The sequence below is a fragment of the Anguilla anguilla genome, chromosome 3 (genome assembly GCF_013347855.1).
Source record: "Anguilla anguilla isolate fAngAng1 chromosome 3, fAngAng1.pri, whole genome shotgun sequence".
Lineage (NCBI taxonomy): Eukaryota > Metazoa > Chordata > Actinopteri > Anguilliformes > Anguillidae > Anguilla > Anguilla anguilla.
The window spans coordinates 18,377,830-18,396,228 of NC_049203.1; the positions used below are offsets into that span (position 1 = coordinate 18,377,830).

The 18,399-nt window shown below is 45.7% G+C and overlaps 1 protein-coding gene across 1 annotated transcript; it reads left to right on the forward strand.

Annotated features, from left to right (window-relative positions):
- Positions 1-1,863: 1,863 nt before the first annotated feature.
- ndufa10 (NADH:ubiquinone oxidoreductase subunit A10) lies at positions 1,864-16,814 on the forward strand. Its single transcript, XM_035407479.1, has 10 exons — positions 1,864-2,031; positions 2,931-3,099; positions 3,469-3,684; positions 4,979-5,065; positions 5,319-5,440; positions 7,780-7,859; positions 8,544-8,598; positions 10,240-10,325; positions 11,914-12,022; positions 16,527-16,814. The coding sequence occupies exons 1-10, from the start codon at positions 1,957-1,959 to the stop codon at positions 16,593-16,595; spliced, it is 1,068 nt and encodes a 355-aa protein (XP_035263370.1). The 5' UTR covers positions 1,864-1,956; the 3' UTR covers positions 16,596-16,814.
- The last annotated feature ends 1,585 nt before the right edge of the window (positions 16,815-18,399 follow it).

The following is an 18,399-nucleotide window of genomic DNA, read 5'->3' on the forward strand; positions in this document are numbered from 1 at the left end:
TACCAGTGTTAATTAAGACATGCAGAGGTGATTGTTTTACCCTCAACAATCCTTATAAAAACTCAAATAATCTCTCTTAAATACATTTAAGTCTATACAAACACCTTTTGTGCGAATGATGATGTTTAAACTTATATTGAAATTATGAGTTAATATTCAATAATGCAGCATTTCTTTCCGGAAAATGTAGATATAGCAGCTGTTGCAGTTACAGTACATTGCTTTACTATTTACTATACTGTATGTCCACACTCCAGTATCAAAACTTAGAAATTAATAGCCTTTGTCCTTCCAAAAAATCATCTTGGGATTTATTTTATGATGCTTTTTAAAATAATTGTTTATCATAAGAAATCATGAATCATCCAAAGTTGTAAATGTCTTAAAGTTGCTCAATGTTTTCTTTTCTGCATGTAAATTGTTTTGCGAGGTGTGCCCCACTTCCTTTTATCTCTTTAGACTTTGCAAGCTTTTGCAATCCATGTCTTGGCAAGTACTCAAATAAAAATTTCCCCTGTGAACATCTTTGCTTTTAAAAAAAGGTGATATGTCCAGAGCATTAAAAAATGCATTACGTTGGCTTCTTGTAATGTTTGATGCAAAGCCTAGCAGGCAGTTCATGTGGAACTGTTACAAATGGTGCTTGGCCTGGGTGAACACAATTTGAATATTGCCATACCCTGCAGCATCTGTATGTGCTGCCGGGCCAAAGACAGTTTTGTAAGCTCCTGTCAGTCAGATGAGCAATAACTAGTACAACCATGTGTGCTATTTAAAATATTCTGCTTTCTTACATGGAGATTGTGTTAATGGTTTTAATTACTGCAATACTATGCAGTAATAATATGGTTTACTAAAAGTTCATGCTACCCTTACTGTACTACAGACTTACAGTCTGAGGTTTTCCTGGCTTCTCTGAAGCTTTATACTGTACTGCTGGTGCCTCCAGGGCTCCAACATGTTGCATCAAGCCAAGAGTGGTGACTGGAAATAGATGAAACTCAGAAAGTGTTCCTTTCCCCTCACACTGGAATCAAGCGAAATAAATCACTGTTAGATAAACGTGTGCCATGTTTTTCTTCAACCTCTTCTTGTGATGCCATCATAAATTCTCCTTCCTCAATCAATCCAGACAGAACTGGTCTGGGAAAGAGAAGGTAAGTGTTTGTGCTCTGTGAAGCATGTTCAAAAATATATATATAAAATAATAATAATAATTTAAAAATCTACAGCGCTACAGTGGGTAACACTGCAGCCTCACAGCAAAAAGGTCCTTGGTTCAAATCCCAGCCAGGTTAACCACCCCCCAATCACCGTTCTCTGAATTTCTTTTTTCAAGAATCAGTTCAGTGTCCTGCTATACAATGCTGGTCTAGTCACCACCTCATTCATCAAATTAAATTTAATAGTGTTTATATACATATATTAAAATATATTTAAAAAATAATTATAAATAAATAATAATAAATAATAAAAACATTTATATATATATATATATATATATATATATATATAAAGAGGGTCTCCAGGAACAGTTACCTCGGACATTGGACAAAGGCCTGAACATTGAAGGTACCGCAGTATAAAAGTAAGTCAAATAAAAGAAGGAGGTGTAGCACCATCTATTGGACGAAGAGAACACAAACAAACATGGTTGCCAGTTTCTTATTTCTGAGAGAAATTGAAAATTTTCGCTTTCTGTGTATACGACGACCAAATGCATATGATTTTCCCGTGTCGGTTTCTGGAGGATACTCACTTCTTACTCAACTGGTTTACAACACAATAACGGGCGACACTTGTTCAGGCATTTTATTTGGCATAATGACGCCATATACAATCGACAAATTAGAAGGAAAGGACCCTATTGCGCATGATTTCGTCGTCCTGAGGAGGAGGGCGAATTTTGGGGTCAGGTTGGAGCAATAGGTGTTTGACATTTTAGGGATAAAATTAATGGCTTTACGGTTTATTCGGTTGTTAATCCCATCGGGTGCAACCGCCTTCAGAGCAGGATCTGCGGTGCCCACGGTAAGACCTCGTTATATGTGCTCTTAAAAATGTTCTTCGTCATTTGGATGGGGTTGGCCTCTGCAGCTTAGCTAACTGGCGATATTAATGCCTGTACAAGGACATCAAAACAAGTAGCTACCCAGTACAGGTTACCCTGGGTTGGTTAGCTACTCCTGTTGCTGGTTAGCCAGCAAGCAAATCATATAGCTAATTGGGCCAAATGACTCTTCGGTCGGGCCAGCAAATTGTCTTTTTAGGATGTCATAAAGGGTATATTTTTGTGAGTTAACGGTGGCTTTGCTATAGTTAGCAGTCGATAGGTAGATTAGGAAGGTACCTTCGTTCAAAACGATTGACTAGCTAGTTGCCACAATGCATCACACTGACAACTGCATTTCACTAACGATGTAATTCTAAACGAGCTTGTTTTGAGATGGCTAACGTTAGTTGATAAGTATGGGTGATTTTCACTGGTCTATATGTGGTCTATATGTTCCTATCACCTATCGCGGATTCACGTGAAGGGTTGGCGCAGAACACAGACGTTGTGTTGAAAGTGCTGCGAGGGTAACGCCGTTAGATTCGCTTGCAGTCATATCTGTCCATAAAGCAAATAAAAATGTAGTTATGTCAGATGATAATAATTAGTAGATTAACGGTCAGAAGAAATTTTACGACAACGTCAGCTGTTTAGTTGGCCATCTAGCACGCTAGTCGGTGGTATCTGACACTGCGAACTAACGTGTGACAAAGCAAAATAATAATAACCGAACAACCAACCTTGTTTGTGCGTTCTTTGTAAAGCTGGTATTTGCCTATCCTAGTATGTCACGTTTCGTGTAACCAGTTATGTACTGGAATAACCAATGGCTCATGCAATGGCTGCTAACCTGCTATATGTTTCGGCTGTCTTCCAGTCCAGGATCCACTCTGGCGTCCCCAGCAACCTGCAGTATGGGTGGTGGGCTTACGTACTGGGTGAGAGGACCACCCCCAGGTTCAACAAGAACAGCAAGATCATCACCGTCGATGGCAATCTAGCTTCAGGGAAAGGGACTCTAGCGCAAAAGCTGGCTGACAGGCTGGGTAAATACCAACATACAACAGTTAATTAAGAAGTTAATAAGTCCTCCTGTTACGGTTTGCTGATTTAGAGATGGTAATAAAACTGCTGTTGCATACCCTTTTCAGCCACTCCAGGTCTTACTAGAAATAGGTGAGCATACCAGTGGACTGTTTCGATTTCAAACACAAACCTGGAGTCACTCAAAATGTTGGGCATCGGGAGCTACTTACATCCCTGTGAATCACTGATTGCTTTGTTTTGAACATTTTCAGCGTTGTTACGCGCTCAACAGTTGCCATCTGCTGGTACACGTTTTAATCTGTCTTGTATATATCCATGTGTCTGTTCAGTTTGCCCTTAAAACGATCGATACCTTGCTATCGATACAGGGATGCTGTACGTGTCTGAGCCCGACATTCACTACCTGGACAAAATGACGGGAGAGAAAGAGCTGCTTGACTCACGCTTCAACGGGAACTGCAGCCTTGAGAAGTTCTACACCGACCCCATGTCCGCAGACGGGAACTCGTACCGGCTGCAGTCCTGGATGTACCATGTCCGGACCCTGCACTACGCTGATGCCATTGAGCACTTGCTCACCACAGGTAGAAAAGCAGCAGCACATCGTGCAGGAGCAACTGAGACTGAGCTTGTAAGATGGAGGGTTAGCGCTTCATTGGAAATGTACTGTAATTACAGGATCTGATGTTTTTGAAAATGTTTTGTGCGGATTCCAAGGTAAATTCGCGGAAAGCTTTGAGCCATTCATGATATGTTTAAATACAGTTCGCTTGTGGTTTAAGTGCAGATTCTCAGCTTTTATTAAAGGGTGTTATTATACGTTTTGGTTTCTCCTTGTAGAATTGACAACACTTTTTATAAATAACCCATTTCAGGGCACAGTAACATTTGGGACATATTCATGTTTTGTACATGAAAGTAGTCATGTTTAGTACATTGTCGCATATCCTTTGCTTTCAATGACTTCTTGAAGTCTGTGACCCATAGACATCACCAGGGGCTGAGTAGCTTCTCTAGTGATGCTCTGCCAAGCCTGCAGCCATCTTCAGGTTGTGCTTGTCAACACTCCCACCACCATGTTTAACCGATGGGTTAAACAAGTCAATCTTGGTCTCATCTGTCCACAAGATCTTTTTCTAGTACTCTGCAGGTTGTTGTAGGTACTTCTTGGCAAACTGTAACTTGGCCGTCCTGTTTTTGCATCTTCCTGTTTGTGATGTCTTCTGTAAACAGTAGTCACTGACACATTCACACCTGCCTCCTGAAGAGAGTTTCTGATCTGTCAGACAGGAGCTTTTCTTAATTACGGTGAGAATTCTTCAGTCCTTGTCTGGAGAGGTCTTCTGTAGCCTACCAGGCCCTTTGCAATTGCCAAGCTCTTATTCTTTTCTTAATGATGTTCCAAACAGTTGAAGTGTAAGGTTTGGCCTATGTCTCTGACTTAATTATTTTATTTCTCAGCTTGTTGTATCTCAAGCCAATAACAGTCTTGAAAGGCTTGTCTAAAGCCTAGAATCAAGACTTGGTACTGAAAGCTCTTAAACCTGTACTGAGTAAACAATTGACCACACCTGACTAATCAGAAACCTGTCCCAATATTATCATGCCCTGAAAAGGGGAGTGTATAAAAAGTTCTGTAATGTCTACATGGTGAAACCAAAGTGTATAAAAGTACCATTTAATGGAAGCTGAGAATCTGCACTTTAGCCACATATGAATTGGTTACAAATCTTAAATTGTGGAGTACAGAGTGAAATAAAAAAGTCTGTCCCAAACGTTATGGCGCTCATTGTAAATATGCCATACCAATCATCCATTGACCGGAACAAGTTAATGTACCAAACTTTTACAAAATTCTCCACTCTTTGGTTCACACAGGTCAAGGAGTAATCATGGAGCGATCCCCATACAGTGACATGGTTTTCTTGGAGGCAATGGCCAATCGAGGCTACATCCGGAAGCAGTGTGAGTGAGGGCTGCGCGGGTGGAGGAGGGCGAATGATGAGGTTACAGGTGGAGCAGCCATTAATGGTTGCTGAGTGAAACCCAAAGCTATTCATGAAGAATTAATCTCTGTGTACATTATATAGAGGAACAGGAACTCCACACCATACACGTAAAGAGCGATAGAGATGAATTTACCTCTGTACATTATGTAGGGAACAGATTCTATACCATTTGCAGAGATTTACTCCCTTTTGTCTTTTATTTTCTATAGGTGTGGACCATTACAATGAAATCAAAAACATCAGTATCTGTGAGTTCCTGCCCCCTCACCTGGTCATCTATGTGGACGTCCCGGCTGAGGACGTACAGAAGAAAATTAAGCAGACGGGCAAGGTGGGTCACATGCTGGTTCCCCAGGGGTGGCAAGAGGGGTGGGATTTGTGAACTCGCACCCCTGTACCTCTTCACTCAGTGCTGTTGCTGAATGTACTGGGGGATGTGTGACCAGCGAAGAAATGCTGTCTGCACTGAACAGTTCACCAGCCTGTTCCACACTCACACCCTTGTTTCAGAAGTCTTGTGACTAGAGTTGGTTGTTATTAAATGAAATGCACTTTTTTGTACGTCGCTTTGGATAAAAGCGTCTGCCAAATGAATGTAATGTAATGTGTTATGCAGATTCAGTCTGTTAGCGTGGCATTGCAGTTAGAGAGCTGAACTCGCACCACAGATGCCGCAGGGTCCCATGGTTCCGAACTGGGCTTGCCTCAGCGTTTCAGCTGATTGAGATCACAACACCCATTCATTGCACACCAGCGGTTCTCGCTCGGTCGATTGGGGTGCCCGCAATTTTGCCTGTCCCATGTGCCTCTTCCACTGTCTACATATCTGCATGGGCCTAACTTGCAAACTGCGGTTTGTTAAGAAGTGGCAGCATGATGTCTGCGTTCTCCCAAATGGACAGCGGAGGTTGCCGTGAGCATCGGGTGGTCAGCAGGTTTGGGCATTCCAAATTGGGCAGAAAAGGGGGCAACGTCAGAACAACGGCTGCTGAGAGGTTGTTATATTAGAACATTTTGAAATGATCTGCCTGTCTTGTTCCATATCCTCTTCTTTTGGAAATGGACCTTGATAAGTTTGTCATGTGTCAAAGTTGTTTAGTTGGTGCATTAGAGGGGAACATCTGGAAGATCAGCATACAGCTCCTTCCAAACGGTCAGGAATCTTTAAGGGCAGTACAGTGGGAAAGCAAACTCAGGGAAAGTGTTTGCTTGGACACATCAGGCGTTTGTTCACTAGCCTTTTAGGGCTGTTGTGCCTGTGTCCAACTGAGAGCTTTGGAGCGAGAAGCTGGGGAAAGGGGGAAACCATAGTTGGTTTCTTTTTTTTTTTTTTAAAGAATAAAATTCCAAACTGGGCTCGCTTCCCCACAAGTTTAAGGTCCTCTTAAATGGGGAATTCAGGAGAAAATGTGATTAAAAATGACATTATTAAATGGGACCATCTGATAGAAAATCTGAAAATTCCGAATGAGTTACACCAGTGCATATTTTGGCAACGTAGCCTGCGTGAGGGTGTAGTCTGCTGGGTTTTTTTTTTTTTTTTTTAGATGGGGCCCCGTAATCAGCCAATTGACCGATCGTCAGGAGTAATGCAATCATTTTCTCAAGTTTTCACGTTGGAGGACGTTCAAAGAGAGGGGGAAGTTTCCGTTTGGGGAGTCGAATTCTTTAGCTACCGCTCGCCGAAACGCGGGGACCGGGGTCCCTGCCGTCCTGTTTACCGGGCGGAGTCTCGCGGTCACCGCTGGGCTGCCCCGCGTCACTCACGAACGCGTTCAAAAAAAGCGTCTCGTGCTCTGCTTCTCACTGCTGTCCTGAATTCCTGCTTACCTCTGAGGGCTGGCCGGCGTGTTCCCGTAATTAGCAGCAGATGTGTGTGTGCGCGTGTGTGTGTGTGTGTGGGTGTGTACACAAATGAACGTGTTTGTGCTTGTGTGTATTTGTTTGTGTGTGTGCGTGTGTGTGTGTATACAAATGAACGTGCCTGCATTGCTATGTTTGCCTGTGTGCATGACTGTGTGTTTGCGCGCGTGCCTGTGCGTGCGTGTGTGCATGGTTATTGTTTGCGCAGAAGAGCGGGAAAGTCTGGTTAAACTTGGACCCATTGGAAACTTAGGGCTTTTTTTCCACAGCCTCGTACAAGTGTTTTTGACTGTGGACGATGAGTCACACGCTCAGATTTTTGGAACCACCGATCTCCCGACGGGCACGGGACCTTTACCGGGAAGATTCCGCCTCGTTCCCGTTTGCGCCGCTACGAGGCCCCGCCGCCCCCCCCACCCCCCCCCGCAGCGCACGGGAGACGGAGTGGGGCCGACCGAGGCCTCCTCCCTGCTTTGGGCCGCAGTGCTGAATGCGCGTTGTTCTAATTTGAGAGAGATTTATTCGCTACCTCACTGTACCCCGGCCCCCGCTTTCAGTTACAATATAGGCCTCTCTTCAATCTCTAAGATCATTTTGTCAACCAACACTTTTTTTCAAAAATCTAACGGGACAGCTTGGCTTATGGCAAAGCTCTTATAAGAAACGTGCCCAGAGGTGTAGCAAGAACACCTTTTTTTATTTGTTTAGTTTATTTCATTTGGTTTATTTCTGTGTGTGTGTTTGTGCTGTGCGTTACACTAATAAAAACCGCTGCAGTGAATGAAGTCTATTGCTACTCCTGTCTAGGCCTACCTGCAGAATGTCCCTTTGGCCTATCTGAAGAGCATCGAGGACGCCTACAAGAAGTCCTTCCTTCCCAAAATCAGGTAAGAGGGAGGGGGGAGGGGGTATCTGTCTCCTTTGAGGTCTAATCCCATTTGGATGTTGGCCGGTCGAGGTTAGGGCAGCGGAGGAACTCCCCGCCTCAGGTCTTGCACCTTTAAAAGCCTTCAAGCAGCTTCAAAGTGGGAGCTGGCCACCTCCCACCTTCCCTCCTTCCCTCATTCCCTCCCTCTATGCAATAACAAACCCCTGCCCCGCCCTCTCGATCTATATTTCTAAATTTTCACACAAAAAAATGGAAATGTCCACTAAAACTTGAATTCAAAAAACATAAAAAGTTAACTATTACTTTTAAGGGTCTTTCTTTTCAGAGCATATTAATTACTGTGTGGACATATTTGCATTTGAGATGGTGTTTGAGTTTCCATGTTCTGGGAGCCTGGTAATTGGATGCTGTATTTGTTAGTTCTGAAAGAGTGACTCAACTGCCAGTCTCAGTGCAAATTGTGTACACACTGTAACAGCACAATTTTCCCATTACGCTATTGTAAGTTGACGCAGATAGTGCATATACCAGAAAGCCATACTCAAAGTCACACAGCAACTTTGCCACAACACTGTTGCAAAACACAGTGCCTGAACATAACATTTGTTGAAGGGGTTTTGTGGGTTTAGTGCCAGTGCTAGTTGACGTTCCCTTTGCACAACCCTGTCTTTTCATTCCCCAGTGAGCACTGTGAGGTACTGGCCTATGACGCAGTTCAAGCACAGGATATTGAGAAGGTGAGTCAACCAAAGTATTGTACAAGCTGTGGAGTATTGCCTCTGATTCTCTTTGCTCACTTGGTTTATCCAAAACCGATGCTGCAGTATATGGCAATATAACTTGAATGATCATGTCAGTGAAAGTTGCAGTGTTTCCTGTTTGCTTTTACAGTCATTTAATCAGGAAACATTCCTGAAAACTGTCAATGTAAGCATATTAAAGTAATTTGACTTCATTACTATAATTAAAAAAGTAATGTCTTGGTTTTTAGTTAGCGTGGTTAATCGCCTTTGCCTGGACATAGCTGTTAGATCCATTATTTTAAAGTGGGGCAAATGAACTGACACACAAATGATTCTACAATTTTCCTCCTTGCACAATTCAAACTCAAGACATTTCCAAGACCACAAGCATAACCAGGTATAAATGTGCTGTGCGTTCTGGGAGTTGTAGTTTTAGTACTTTGCAGCCAGTTGTCTACAGAGGCAGTAGAACGGTTTGTGGGTCACATTGGGCAGAGCTAACTTGATTCGCCAACACAAGTGAGGTAATCAGAAGAACCTCTCAGCTGCTAGAAAATGGCTGTGCACGTCACTGTGAGGAAGTCTCTTCAGTTCACTGTTGCAGACTGTTGAACAGCTGGGAAACATCCAGGGAACAGTTATTTTAGTGATTTTTACTTGCCCTCAATATCCGGATTGGCTGCCCATTCCAAGTCGGAACAGAGTAGATTGACTTCTGCACATCTGCCAGCCTTTTTTTAATGGAAAGGGCTAAATGTGCCTAGCCAAGGCTTTGATTCTCAGCCGAACAGTTTTTCTTCTGATTAATTCCTGAAGACATTTTAGGATGTAAACGTAGGGCCTTTGAGCTACTATTAGTAGGTTTAATGATGCATTTGTTTTACTGTTGTGGTAAATGTTTTTAATTAAGCTATTTAGAAATCCATGTTTTTTTTAATCATGATTTTTTTTTTGTAAAACTTACCTCAGGTCTCCCTGAGTAATCTTTTCAGTTCTTTTCTGGTCATCAGGGTATAAGGCTCTAGGGAATTGGCACAGCACTTTTTTATTGTGAATTTAAACCAAAAATAAAGCACGTCTGTTGGTCATTTATCAATACATACATGGGACCAGGTGTAGTCAGGACACGGAACGCCATAAATTACTTTCTTGGGTGACCAGGCGACAAACCACCACCCAAGCAGATCCGGATCCAGAGATCTGCGGGCCCATTTTGGGCCCTTAAGGGCCAACCCATCCACAGCCTGTTATTCTTAGCACTGGTTCTGAGGGCCTGGAGTTCTCTCCCTTGGCAGGCGGAGGTCTTGTTCATCTGCAGCTGATTATGGGTGTGCCCCCCCTCCCGCCTTCCCAACACTCGCATGACGAATGGTCTGGCTGACTCAAGCTAGCATGGAAACCGATGTCCCCCCCCCCACCCAAACACACACCTCACACCCCGGGAAAAAATGTGCAAACTCATGTCCAGGCAGTTTAGCAATTACAAATTAAAAAGGAGCTGGCTTCAGACGAAAGGCTCCAGCTCTGGGTTACAGTCATGGCTCTGCGTCTGCGTGTTTGTGCAGTAGCAGACAGGCGGTTCTCCGTCGCGCGATCACCACCTTCAGTGTTCTCGGGTGTTTCGTTCCTCTCCAGGTGGTGGAAGACATAGAGTACCTGAAGTTTGAAAAGGGACCATGGCCAGAGCAGGATGATGTCTCCTTCCACCACTTGCGAATGCTGTGAGTATCTTCGGATGAACTGTGGGGAACCCTGGTCCCGTCTCGCGTCCCTGTGCTTGCGGGCACCATTTAGTCTTTCTTCAGTTACCAATTTACTCCGGTTTGTCTGGCGTAACTGGCATAGAAACGTGGTTTTACATCTCCTTGCATCCATGTCGATGCATCTGGCAGGTTCCCTCAAGGTCGAAAGATGCCTCCAATGGGGGGAAAAAAAACCTTACAGTATGCAGCTTTCTGTAGAACTTCCTGTTTGTGCACCCCCCCCCCCCCCCTCGTTTTTTCATCAGTATGTTCTTCTCTCCCCCCCCCAAAAGCTGCAGATGAGCCGGCTGGCCATCGGTTTGGGAGTTAACTCACATTCATGACCCCCTCTCGTAACGGGCCCCGTGCTCCTCCAGGACGACTTTACCACACGTACAGACTCTGAGTTGACTCTGAGCCTGTGCATTTCAGTGGCTGCCTTTATAGCTCCTAACTGGTAAAATATTGTTTCTGGAAGGAGGGCAGGAAGCCCCTCCCCTCCGCACCTGATTCCAATTCTATACACCTTAGTAGGGAGCGGATGATTGGCAGGCGTGTTTGACTAAAATGATGTTGATCAACCATCAAATTGCGCTGGGCGGTCGTGTGGTCGGCGTTCCGGCTGAGGCGTGCGTTTTCCTTGGCACGGCGTTTGCTGGCGCTCCGCCGGGCCCGGGTTTGAACTCAACTCTCCGGATCGAGCGGATCAGAAGACGGACCCAGCGAGACGGGACTCAGATGGAGGCGGGGTCGGTAAATAACCCGAAGCGGGGCGGAGGTCCCTCTACCGCCTCCGTGCTTGCGTTGGGACGCGTCCCGGGCCCGAGCGCGATGAATCACGCCGCGCTGCCTCCCTCCCCCGCTCCACGCAACCAGAGACGCGTCCAGTTCCTTCAGCGTTCAAAGAGGTCGGGGAGATTAATGGGCCACTTTGCAGACTGAATAATGGCTGGAGCTGAGTCGTCTCAGATCGTTCATATTGAAGCTATTTGGGCTTTGGAGGGAGGAGAAACAAGCTCGCGTTTCTTAACCAAACTTCTCCCTCTTGGAGGCCTGGACTCCTCGGCCATAAATTCCCCGATCAATGCTTTTGTCACGGTCCTGGAATTTTCTGTTCCTTTTCGGCTATTGGCTGGTGAGATGATGAAATTATTCCTACATGATGCTGCGCGATGCTGACCTCGGCTGACCCGCCGCTGTCGGTTTTGGAAGTCGCGCGACACGCACTGCTGCGTTTCGGAGTTCACACTTTCTCCTGACAGGACAGATTGAGCCACATATGGACTCGGGGAGCTGCGAGGCCTCAGTGCGACTGTGAAATTTTAGGCGATTGCTCACTTTCTGGGTGTTTCTTGGTACCATTTCAGTTTTAGTGTGTGTGTGTTCAATTTGGCTCAGATGGTTATGTGCAGTGACAGTAAATGAATATTTACAGAAGTTGCAGATTTTTATTGGAGAAAGTGTTTCTGTACAAGTTATATTTTGGAATTGCTTGAAGGTCAGAGAAAGTGAACTATCCCTTTAACTATCCCTCTCTCTCTCTTTCTCTCTCTCTCTCTCTCTCCAGGGTTGAAGACAAGCAGAAGGTTGCTGACCTCACATGCATCGCTCACTTCCTGCCCGAAGTGACTATTGGAGCTCACGAATACGACGAGACCTACTACGCCTACAAGTCGGTACGTCTCTCCCGTCCCACGCTGGGCAGGCTAAAGAGAGATTAGTGTTAAAGCAGCACAAAGTGCTCGTGTTCCCTATCGTGGGACGGCCATGATGGCAAAGGGGTGCTTAGGGCAGCCAGTGGCTGTGGGTTAACCCCCCCCCCCCACCCCCCAGACCGGTCCAGACTTCCCCCAATCAGACGGCGCCCTTGAATGGGTGCGCAATGGAAATCATAGAGGTCCTCCTTTGGGTTTTGTTGCAAGCAGAATTCGGAGAGACGGGCGGGAGGGGAGGGGGGGATGGGTGGTGGGATTTTGAAGCAAGCGGTTCTCATTAGTGTCATTCACTGCACGCCTGCCCATAGTCTTCCTTCAGCTGAAACCCTGTTTTCAGTTTCACGCACTGATACCTACTCGCAAATTATCTGTGATGCGGTATGCGTGCTTTTCCACACTTCAGCTTTTACCTGCATGCTCATTTAAGTGTACAACAATAAAAAAACCTAAACGATCACTCTTTTTGACATTTATATGGTATTTGAACTATTAACATACATTTGAACAGTGTAAGGAATCCCAGTACAATGTCAGGCAGTTGGCCTTGCTGATGACCGGTCCTCTCTCTGTCAGCTCCAACCCGTGCGCCAAATGCTCTGTGAGGCTGCAACTTAATCAGGGCGGGTATATAATATTAATAACGCCTATAGCTTGTGGCTCAGTTTTTGTGAAGCCCTTCTTTTGAAATTGGGGCAGGGTTTGGGGGCTTGGAAGGATATAGACTGAAGGGAGGGGGGGTGGTGTTGGCGGGAGAGCGGGTTTGTTCCCTTGCCGTGCTAATCAGGCTGTTTTTAGTTTCTTGTTGTAACAGCCTGTGTTCTGATTGGCTGTGTGCGGAACCTGGGTCTTATCAGGGCAAATACTGGGGCGTGTAATGAGCTCACAGCCGTGAAGGGGAGCCGAGGCACCCTGGTCCCAGCCCACCCCCCTACGAGGGACACACCCTCTCAATCTGTGTCCCTGCAGAGCATAGACATGACCCACCCCCTCCCCACGCCCAGGTTTTAATTCATTAGAAGCAGAGAAGGACTGCTTTAATTGATGTAAATCCAAAGGAAATCCAAAGTCAGTGATTCAAAGGAGGTGAATTTTCGACACAAGTCAACCATGCAGCGCCGTCCCCTTTTAGACCCAGTTTCTCTTTAGGGCGCGTGATTATTTTTATGTGATAATGTATTGGCTCAGCTGATCCGGAACACTGCCGCTTGCCTGGTGTTCGGCCCTGCGGAATTCAGCTGTGCCGCTCAGTTTGTGCCCACCCCGGCTGCCCTCGTACGGTTCAGATCACTTACGCTGGCATACCGGGCCGCTGATGGTACCGGCCCACCCAATGAACCCTTTCCTCCCAACATTCGTGCCTTTGGATCCTGTGTTTTCAACAGGTCCGTGGACCCCTGGAGGTCCTTGAAGATAAGGGGGTCCCTGGCCAGACTTGAGGTGCAATGAGTATATATAGATTTGGGAAAACATTTCAATAGATAAAAATCTTATTTAAAATATAACCCTTTTTAATTTATATTGGGGGTCCACTGAAAGCCAGGAAAGGGGTTCCTGGATCAGAAAAAGCTGAGAACCACTGCTTTAGGTCATCATTCTTCATGGTGGCGGCAGCGTAGTATAATGGCTAAGGAGCTGGTCTTGTAACCTAAAGGTTGCATGTTTGATTCCCCGGTAGGGCACTGCCATTGTACCCTTGAGCAAGGTGCTTAACCTGCATTGCTCCAGTATATATTCAGCTGTATAATTGGATACAATGTAAGTCTCTCTGGATAAGAGCGTCTGCTAAATGCCTGTAAACAGTGGCACCGGTTTGATCGTAACTTTGCCTGTCTTTAGCTCTGGTGCCTGTTGCTTGGAGTGTTAAATCGCTTTGGCTGAAAATGTCTGCCAAATGGCTAGTTGCAGTTTGCCTTTTGGATTATTCCATGACTTCGTTTGAGAAAGATGAGCTCTGGCTTACTCGGGGCCTAGCCCAGCCGCCCCCCCGCCTTCCCGCCTGCCCGCCTCCCCTGGTCTCCGGTCCAGGGTTCGATGAGGCAGAGCCGAGCGGGTGGTCCTTCCTCACTTACTTACGGGAAAAGCACTTGGCCGCCGCCGTCGCCAGATAGCCGAGTGCGGAAAAACTCGGGCGCCCCGCCTGCCAGGGAATTCCAGCGGCGGAGCCTGCCCAGCGGCCGAACCGGAGACGACTCGGTAACCCCGCGCGCGCCGGTGGCGTGCGGCGGGAGATCTCGGCGAAGCCTTTCATCGGAGACGAGAGCCGCCGCGCTCTCGCTGAACATCCTTATTTATGGACCGTAAGAAACGGAACGACACGATTGGCTATTTAAAGAATTTACTTTTCCCAGCAGGCCAGGACCACTCCTGGAACGGTGCGAGTGGAAAACCTGAAGCAGACTGCAGGCTTTCATTTATTTTTTTTTGTTTGTTTTCCAGCATTGAAACGCAGCAACGGTCCTCCAGCAGATTCAGATACCTCTGTAGCGGAGGGCTTGTGTCCCTTACAGTGCTGTTATGGCAGCATTAGCGCAGTGTAGCCTTGAGGTTATCACTTTTATTGTTGTTTTTCATGTATTTGTATTTTTCATTGTGTCAAATGATACGTTAACGGTAGCATGTAATCAGCTGGGGTGGGCTCCGACTGAGGGAATCGGGTGCCGACTATGACGGAGGGAATCTCTGTAGAGGAGAATCTGGATTTTAGCCCAGTATCTATGCATGGTATCTCCCAAAATATGAGCCCTCATATTGCCGAAACCCCTGCCAAAAAAGCTATTCATCGCCAACTGGTCTATTGACTGTGAGGAGCTGTGAAATTTTTAGCGACTGCTTCGGTCACAGTGGATAAATTCTCATAAACCATCCAGTCCATATTGCATACATACATACATGTATGCACGCGCACACACACACGCACACACACAGTGAACTCCATAATGTTTGTGACAAAGAGATATTTTTTCTTGATTTGGCTCTATACTGCAAAATTTGTAATCAAACAATTCAAATGTGGTCAAAGTTTAAACATAGCTCCCCATTTAAGGTCACCATAATGTTTGTGACATATTATTGTTATGTAAATGAGTCATACTTAGTACTTTGTCGCATATCCTTTGCATGCAGTGACTGCTTGAAGCCTGTGACCCAAAAACATCACCAGGTGCTGAGTATCCTCTCTGGTGATGCTCTACCAGGCCTGCACTGCAGCCACCCATATCTTCTGCTTGTTTCGAGGGCTAGTAGCCATAAGTTTTACCCTCAGCGTATGTATCGCACTTGGCTTTGAAAAACTCCTTTGTTGCAACACACCTGACTATGCAGAAACGCCTGTGAAGTCATTGGTCCCAAACATTATTGTACTCTGAAGTGGGGGAGCTGTGTATAAAAAACAGTGTAATATCTACATGGTGAAAACAAAATGTATTAAAATGTTAATAAACGCTGAGAATCTTCACTTAAACCACATGTGAATTGTTTGATTAAAATTGTGACGCAAAGAGCCAATTCAAGAAATAAATATGTCTTCGTCCCAAATATTATGGAGCTCATTGTATATCAGGGCTATCAAAGTTAATGCACACGATTAATAAAATGAATGCATTACATTTCTCTGCCTAAAGTTTTTTTTTAATTTTTTAATTTCTTTTTAAAACCACAGGTAGCCTAATGCTTTTGGCCTGTACCGTATATATAATTATTTTATTGACCTGACAGGACTGTTGAGTTACGGAGAGTTGAAATGGCTACAAGCGGTCTAATTCTGAAACTCGCTTTCTCCTCATTACTTTCTTGTCAGTTGCACGTGTAGGCCTTCACGTTCCAGAATACAAATGGGTTTTCACACGTTTTTTTTCTTTTTTTTCCGTTGGCGATATCGTAGCGGCGACGGCAGTCGGAGGATAAAGCGTGCCCTGAATTGTGACGCGCGGGACGCGTCGACACCGCTTCACGCCACAAATCAGCCGGGAAGGAGCTCCGCTGCGCCCTAAATCAACCCCGCTCCTCGTAATTCAGCCGGGGCCTTTGGCAGACGCGGCTCTCGGGCCTTCGAGCAGATGTTCATTCCGTTTTTATCGCTCGAAAATAAAACGGACGCCGGCGATAAATCCTTCTGCGGCGAGCCCCTCGCTCTCTCTCCGAGCGGCGGTAAGGGTGAAGCGCATTGATTGGGGAGCAGGGGGGGGGGGGGAGGCTCAGCAGCTGATGCCCGGGGGATTTTAAGGCTCTGACCTCCCTGCCCGCTGCGGTCCACGGCACCCGCAGTACCGGCCGTCCTGTCCGTCAGCCGCAACTGGTTCATGGCCATGTTCAGCGATGTGGGCTAGACGCATGGTCTTTAGCCTGTCGGGGGAAAATGAATCTGACTGTTCAAGCCTCCGTTGGGCTGTCAGTACTCCCTCCCCCCCCCCCCCCCCCCCCCCCCCCCCGCCCCAATGCTGAATTCTGTTTTCTCTCCTCTCTGCAGCTCCCAGGAAAGCAGTACGCTCCCGGTTACAATGAGGACGTCGGGGACAAGAACATCTGGCTGAAGTGAAACGCAGATGAAACACCTGCACCAGGACAGCGGAGGGGCATGGCCGCCATCTTTAAATAAATCCACTTACCAAACAATTGTGGGAAAGCTGCTTTGGGTCCTTGGTTGGAGCCAAGCAGGTTTTCCTTTCCTCTGATCCTGTTCTATGTATTAACAAATAAGTTATATCTCATTGATTGTGCGCTTAAAAGAAATATAAAACTTTATTAAAAAATGAAATGTTGTGTCCTTGAAATTAATCAATTCAGCTGATTTTCGAGGCTGGGGGAGCCTCCAAGGATTTGAGAAATGAGGTCTAATGGTTTTCTTATTTTAAAATCGAGGATAATGGAGTTGGACTAGGGGTTGTGGACATTTGTGAACTCAAAATGTCTTTCCTTTACCATGTGCTGTCCCACTTCAATTTAATTTCAACTTGGAATAAAACATTAATGACAATGTAATTTAACCAACAGAGGAACGCGGTTTGACCCAGACTTTCTGTTAAAAATGGTGGAGTAGTCTGATTTACGAGTTTAATTGCAGTGACCCCGATTGTGTGGGAAGTGACATTTGTTAGATGAGAACAAAAAAAAAAAGTGTAGCTTTTTTCTCATAGTTTTGTCCCTGCTGGCATCGTGCAGGACATTTTGTTGAAGTTCTGTAGTCTTGGCTTCTGCCTCATCTCAGACGTGCCAGCGTGTCCAGAAGAATCATATTAAAAATGTACGCTGGGTTCCCTTTAGTCACGAAAAATTGGTTCGGATATTAAATCATTCTCAGCGCTGCGCATACTTGCGATAATGGAATCCTGAGTGAGATCCAGAGGGTGTCGCGTTGCCGTGTAACAATTGCCCGAACAACTGTGGATAGACCTTTTATTGACTGAGAAACAATTTGGTCTGCATCCATCCTGCATTTTCACACATTGGTAATTGTATAAATTGCATTGTTGAAGCCCTGGGACTCAGCTCGTTTTTACCATAGGGGGCTGAGTCCACAGGACCGTAGCAATCAGGCTTTAGATGTTTTGTCAGCCCTTTACCCAATTTAAGGCTCCAGTGAGAAGCTGTGGTCAAAGGGAGGGGCATCGAATGCAGCTTGCTGCTTCCGGTTTGTATCACGCGTGGAAATCCGATATAACCCCCTCTTCCTGATTCCCAAACAGGACTGGTGGGCAGCAGTGAACAGGGGCTGTTCATAGGCATGACTGATTTTAATATAAATGGATAAAAAGGCGGAGTCAGTGGTGCCATTGGTGAATGTTGACAGTGGCAGAGAGCGGGTTTCTGTTTTTCAGCTTCTGGTTGGTGGTATAAAGGGGAGTTTTCCTTTCCCTCAGTCCAGTATGCGCCTCGGGCCCAAACCATGCTGTGCTGGCCTATACTTTGCCTCTGACCCCATGTACATTACATTACATTACAGGCATTTAGCAGATGCTCTTATCCAGAGTGACTTACACAACTTTTTACGTAGCATTTTCATTGCATCCATTTTTACAGCTGGGTACTGTATATACGGACGCAATGCAGGTTAAGTAACTTGCTGAAGGGTACAACAGCACTATCCTACCCGGGAATCAGACCAATGACCTTAAGGTTACAAACCCAGTTCCTTACTCATGGTACACTGGGTCCCCAACAGAAAATCCCTGGTACAAAAATGGATAAATCTCTTATGGGAGCATGTGTGCCTATTCTCATCCTCTGATTGTGTGTAGTACCGAGTCAAAATTCTGCCTCTTCTCACCAACGGTCACTTCCCATTGTTCTTCGAGATGCACGTCAATGCCAATGTATCCATTGTCCATGTTTTCCGCAGCTTC

What these genes read in the sequence shown, in the direction of transcription:
- ndufa10 (XM_035407479.1), top strand. Translation starts at nt 1,957, where the DNA reads ATGGCTTTACGGTTTATTCGGTTGTTAATCCCATCGGGTGCAACCGCC. An exon ending in AGGCTACATCCGGAAGCAGT is followed by an intron (nt 5,066 to 5,318) that starts GTGAGTGAGGGC and finishes TATTTTCTATAG; the next exon opens with GTGTGGACCATTACAATGAA. An exon ending in AAATTAAGCAGACGGGCAAG is followed by an intron (nt 5,441 to 7,779) that starts GTGGGTCACATG and finishes ACTCCTGTCTAG; the next exon opens with GCCTACCTGCAGAATGTCCC.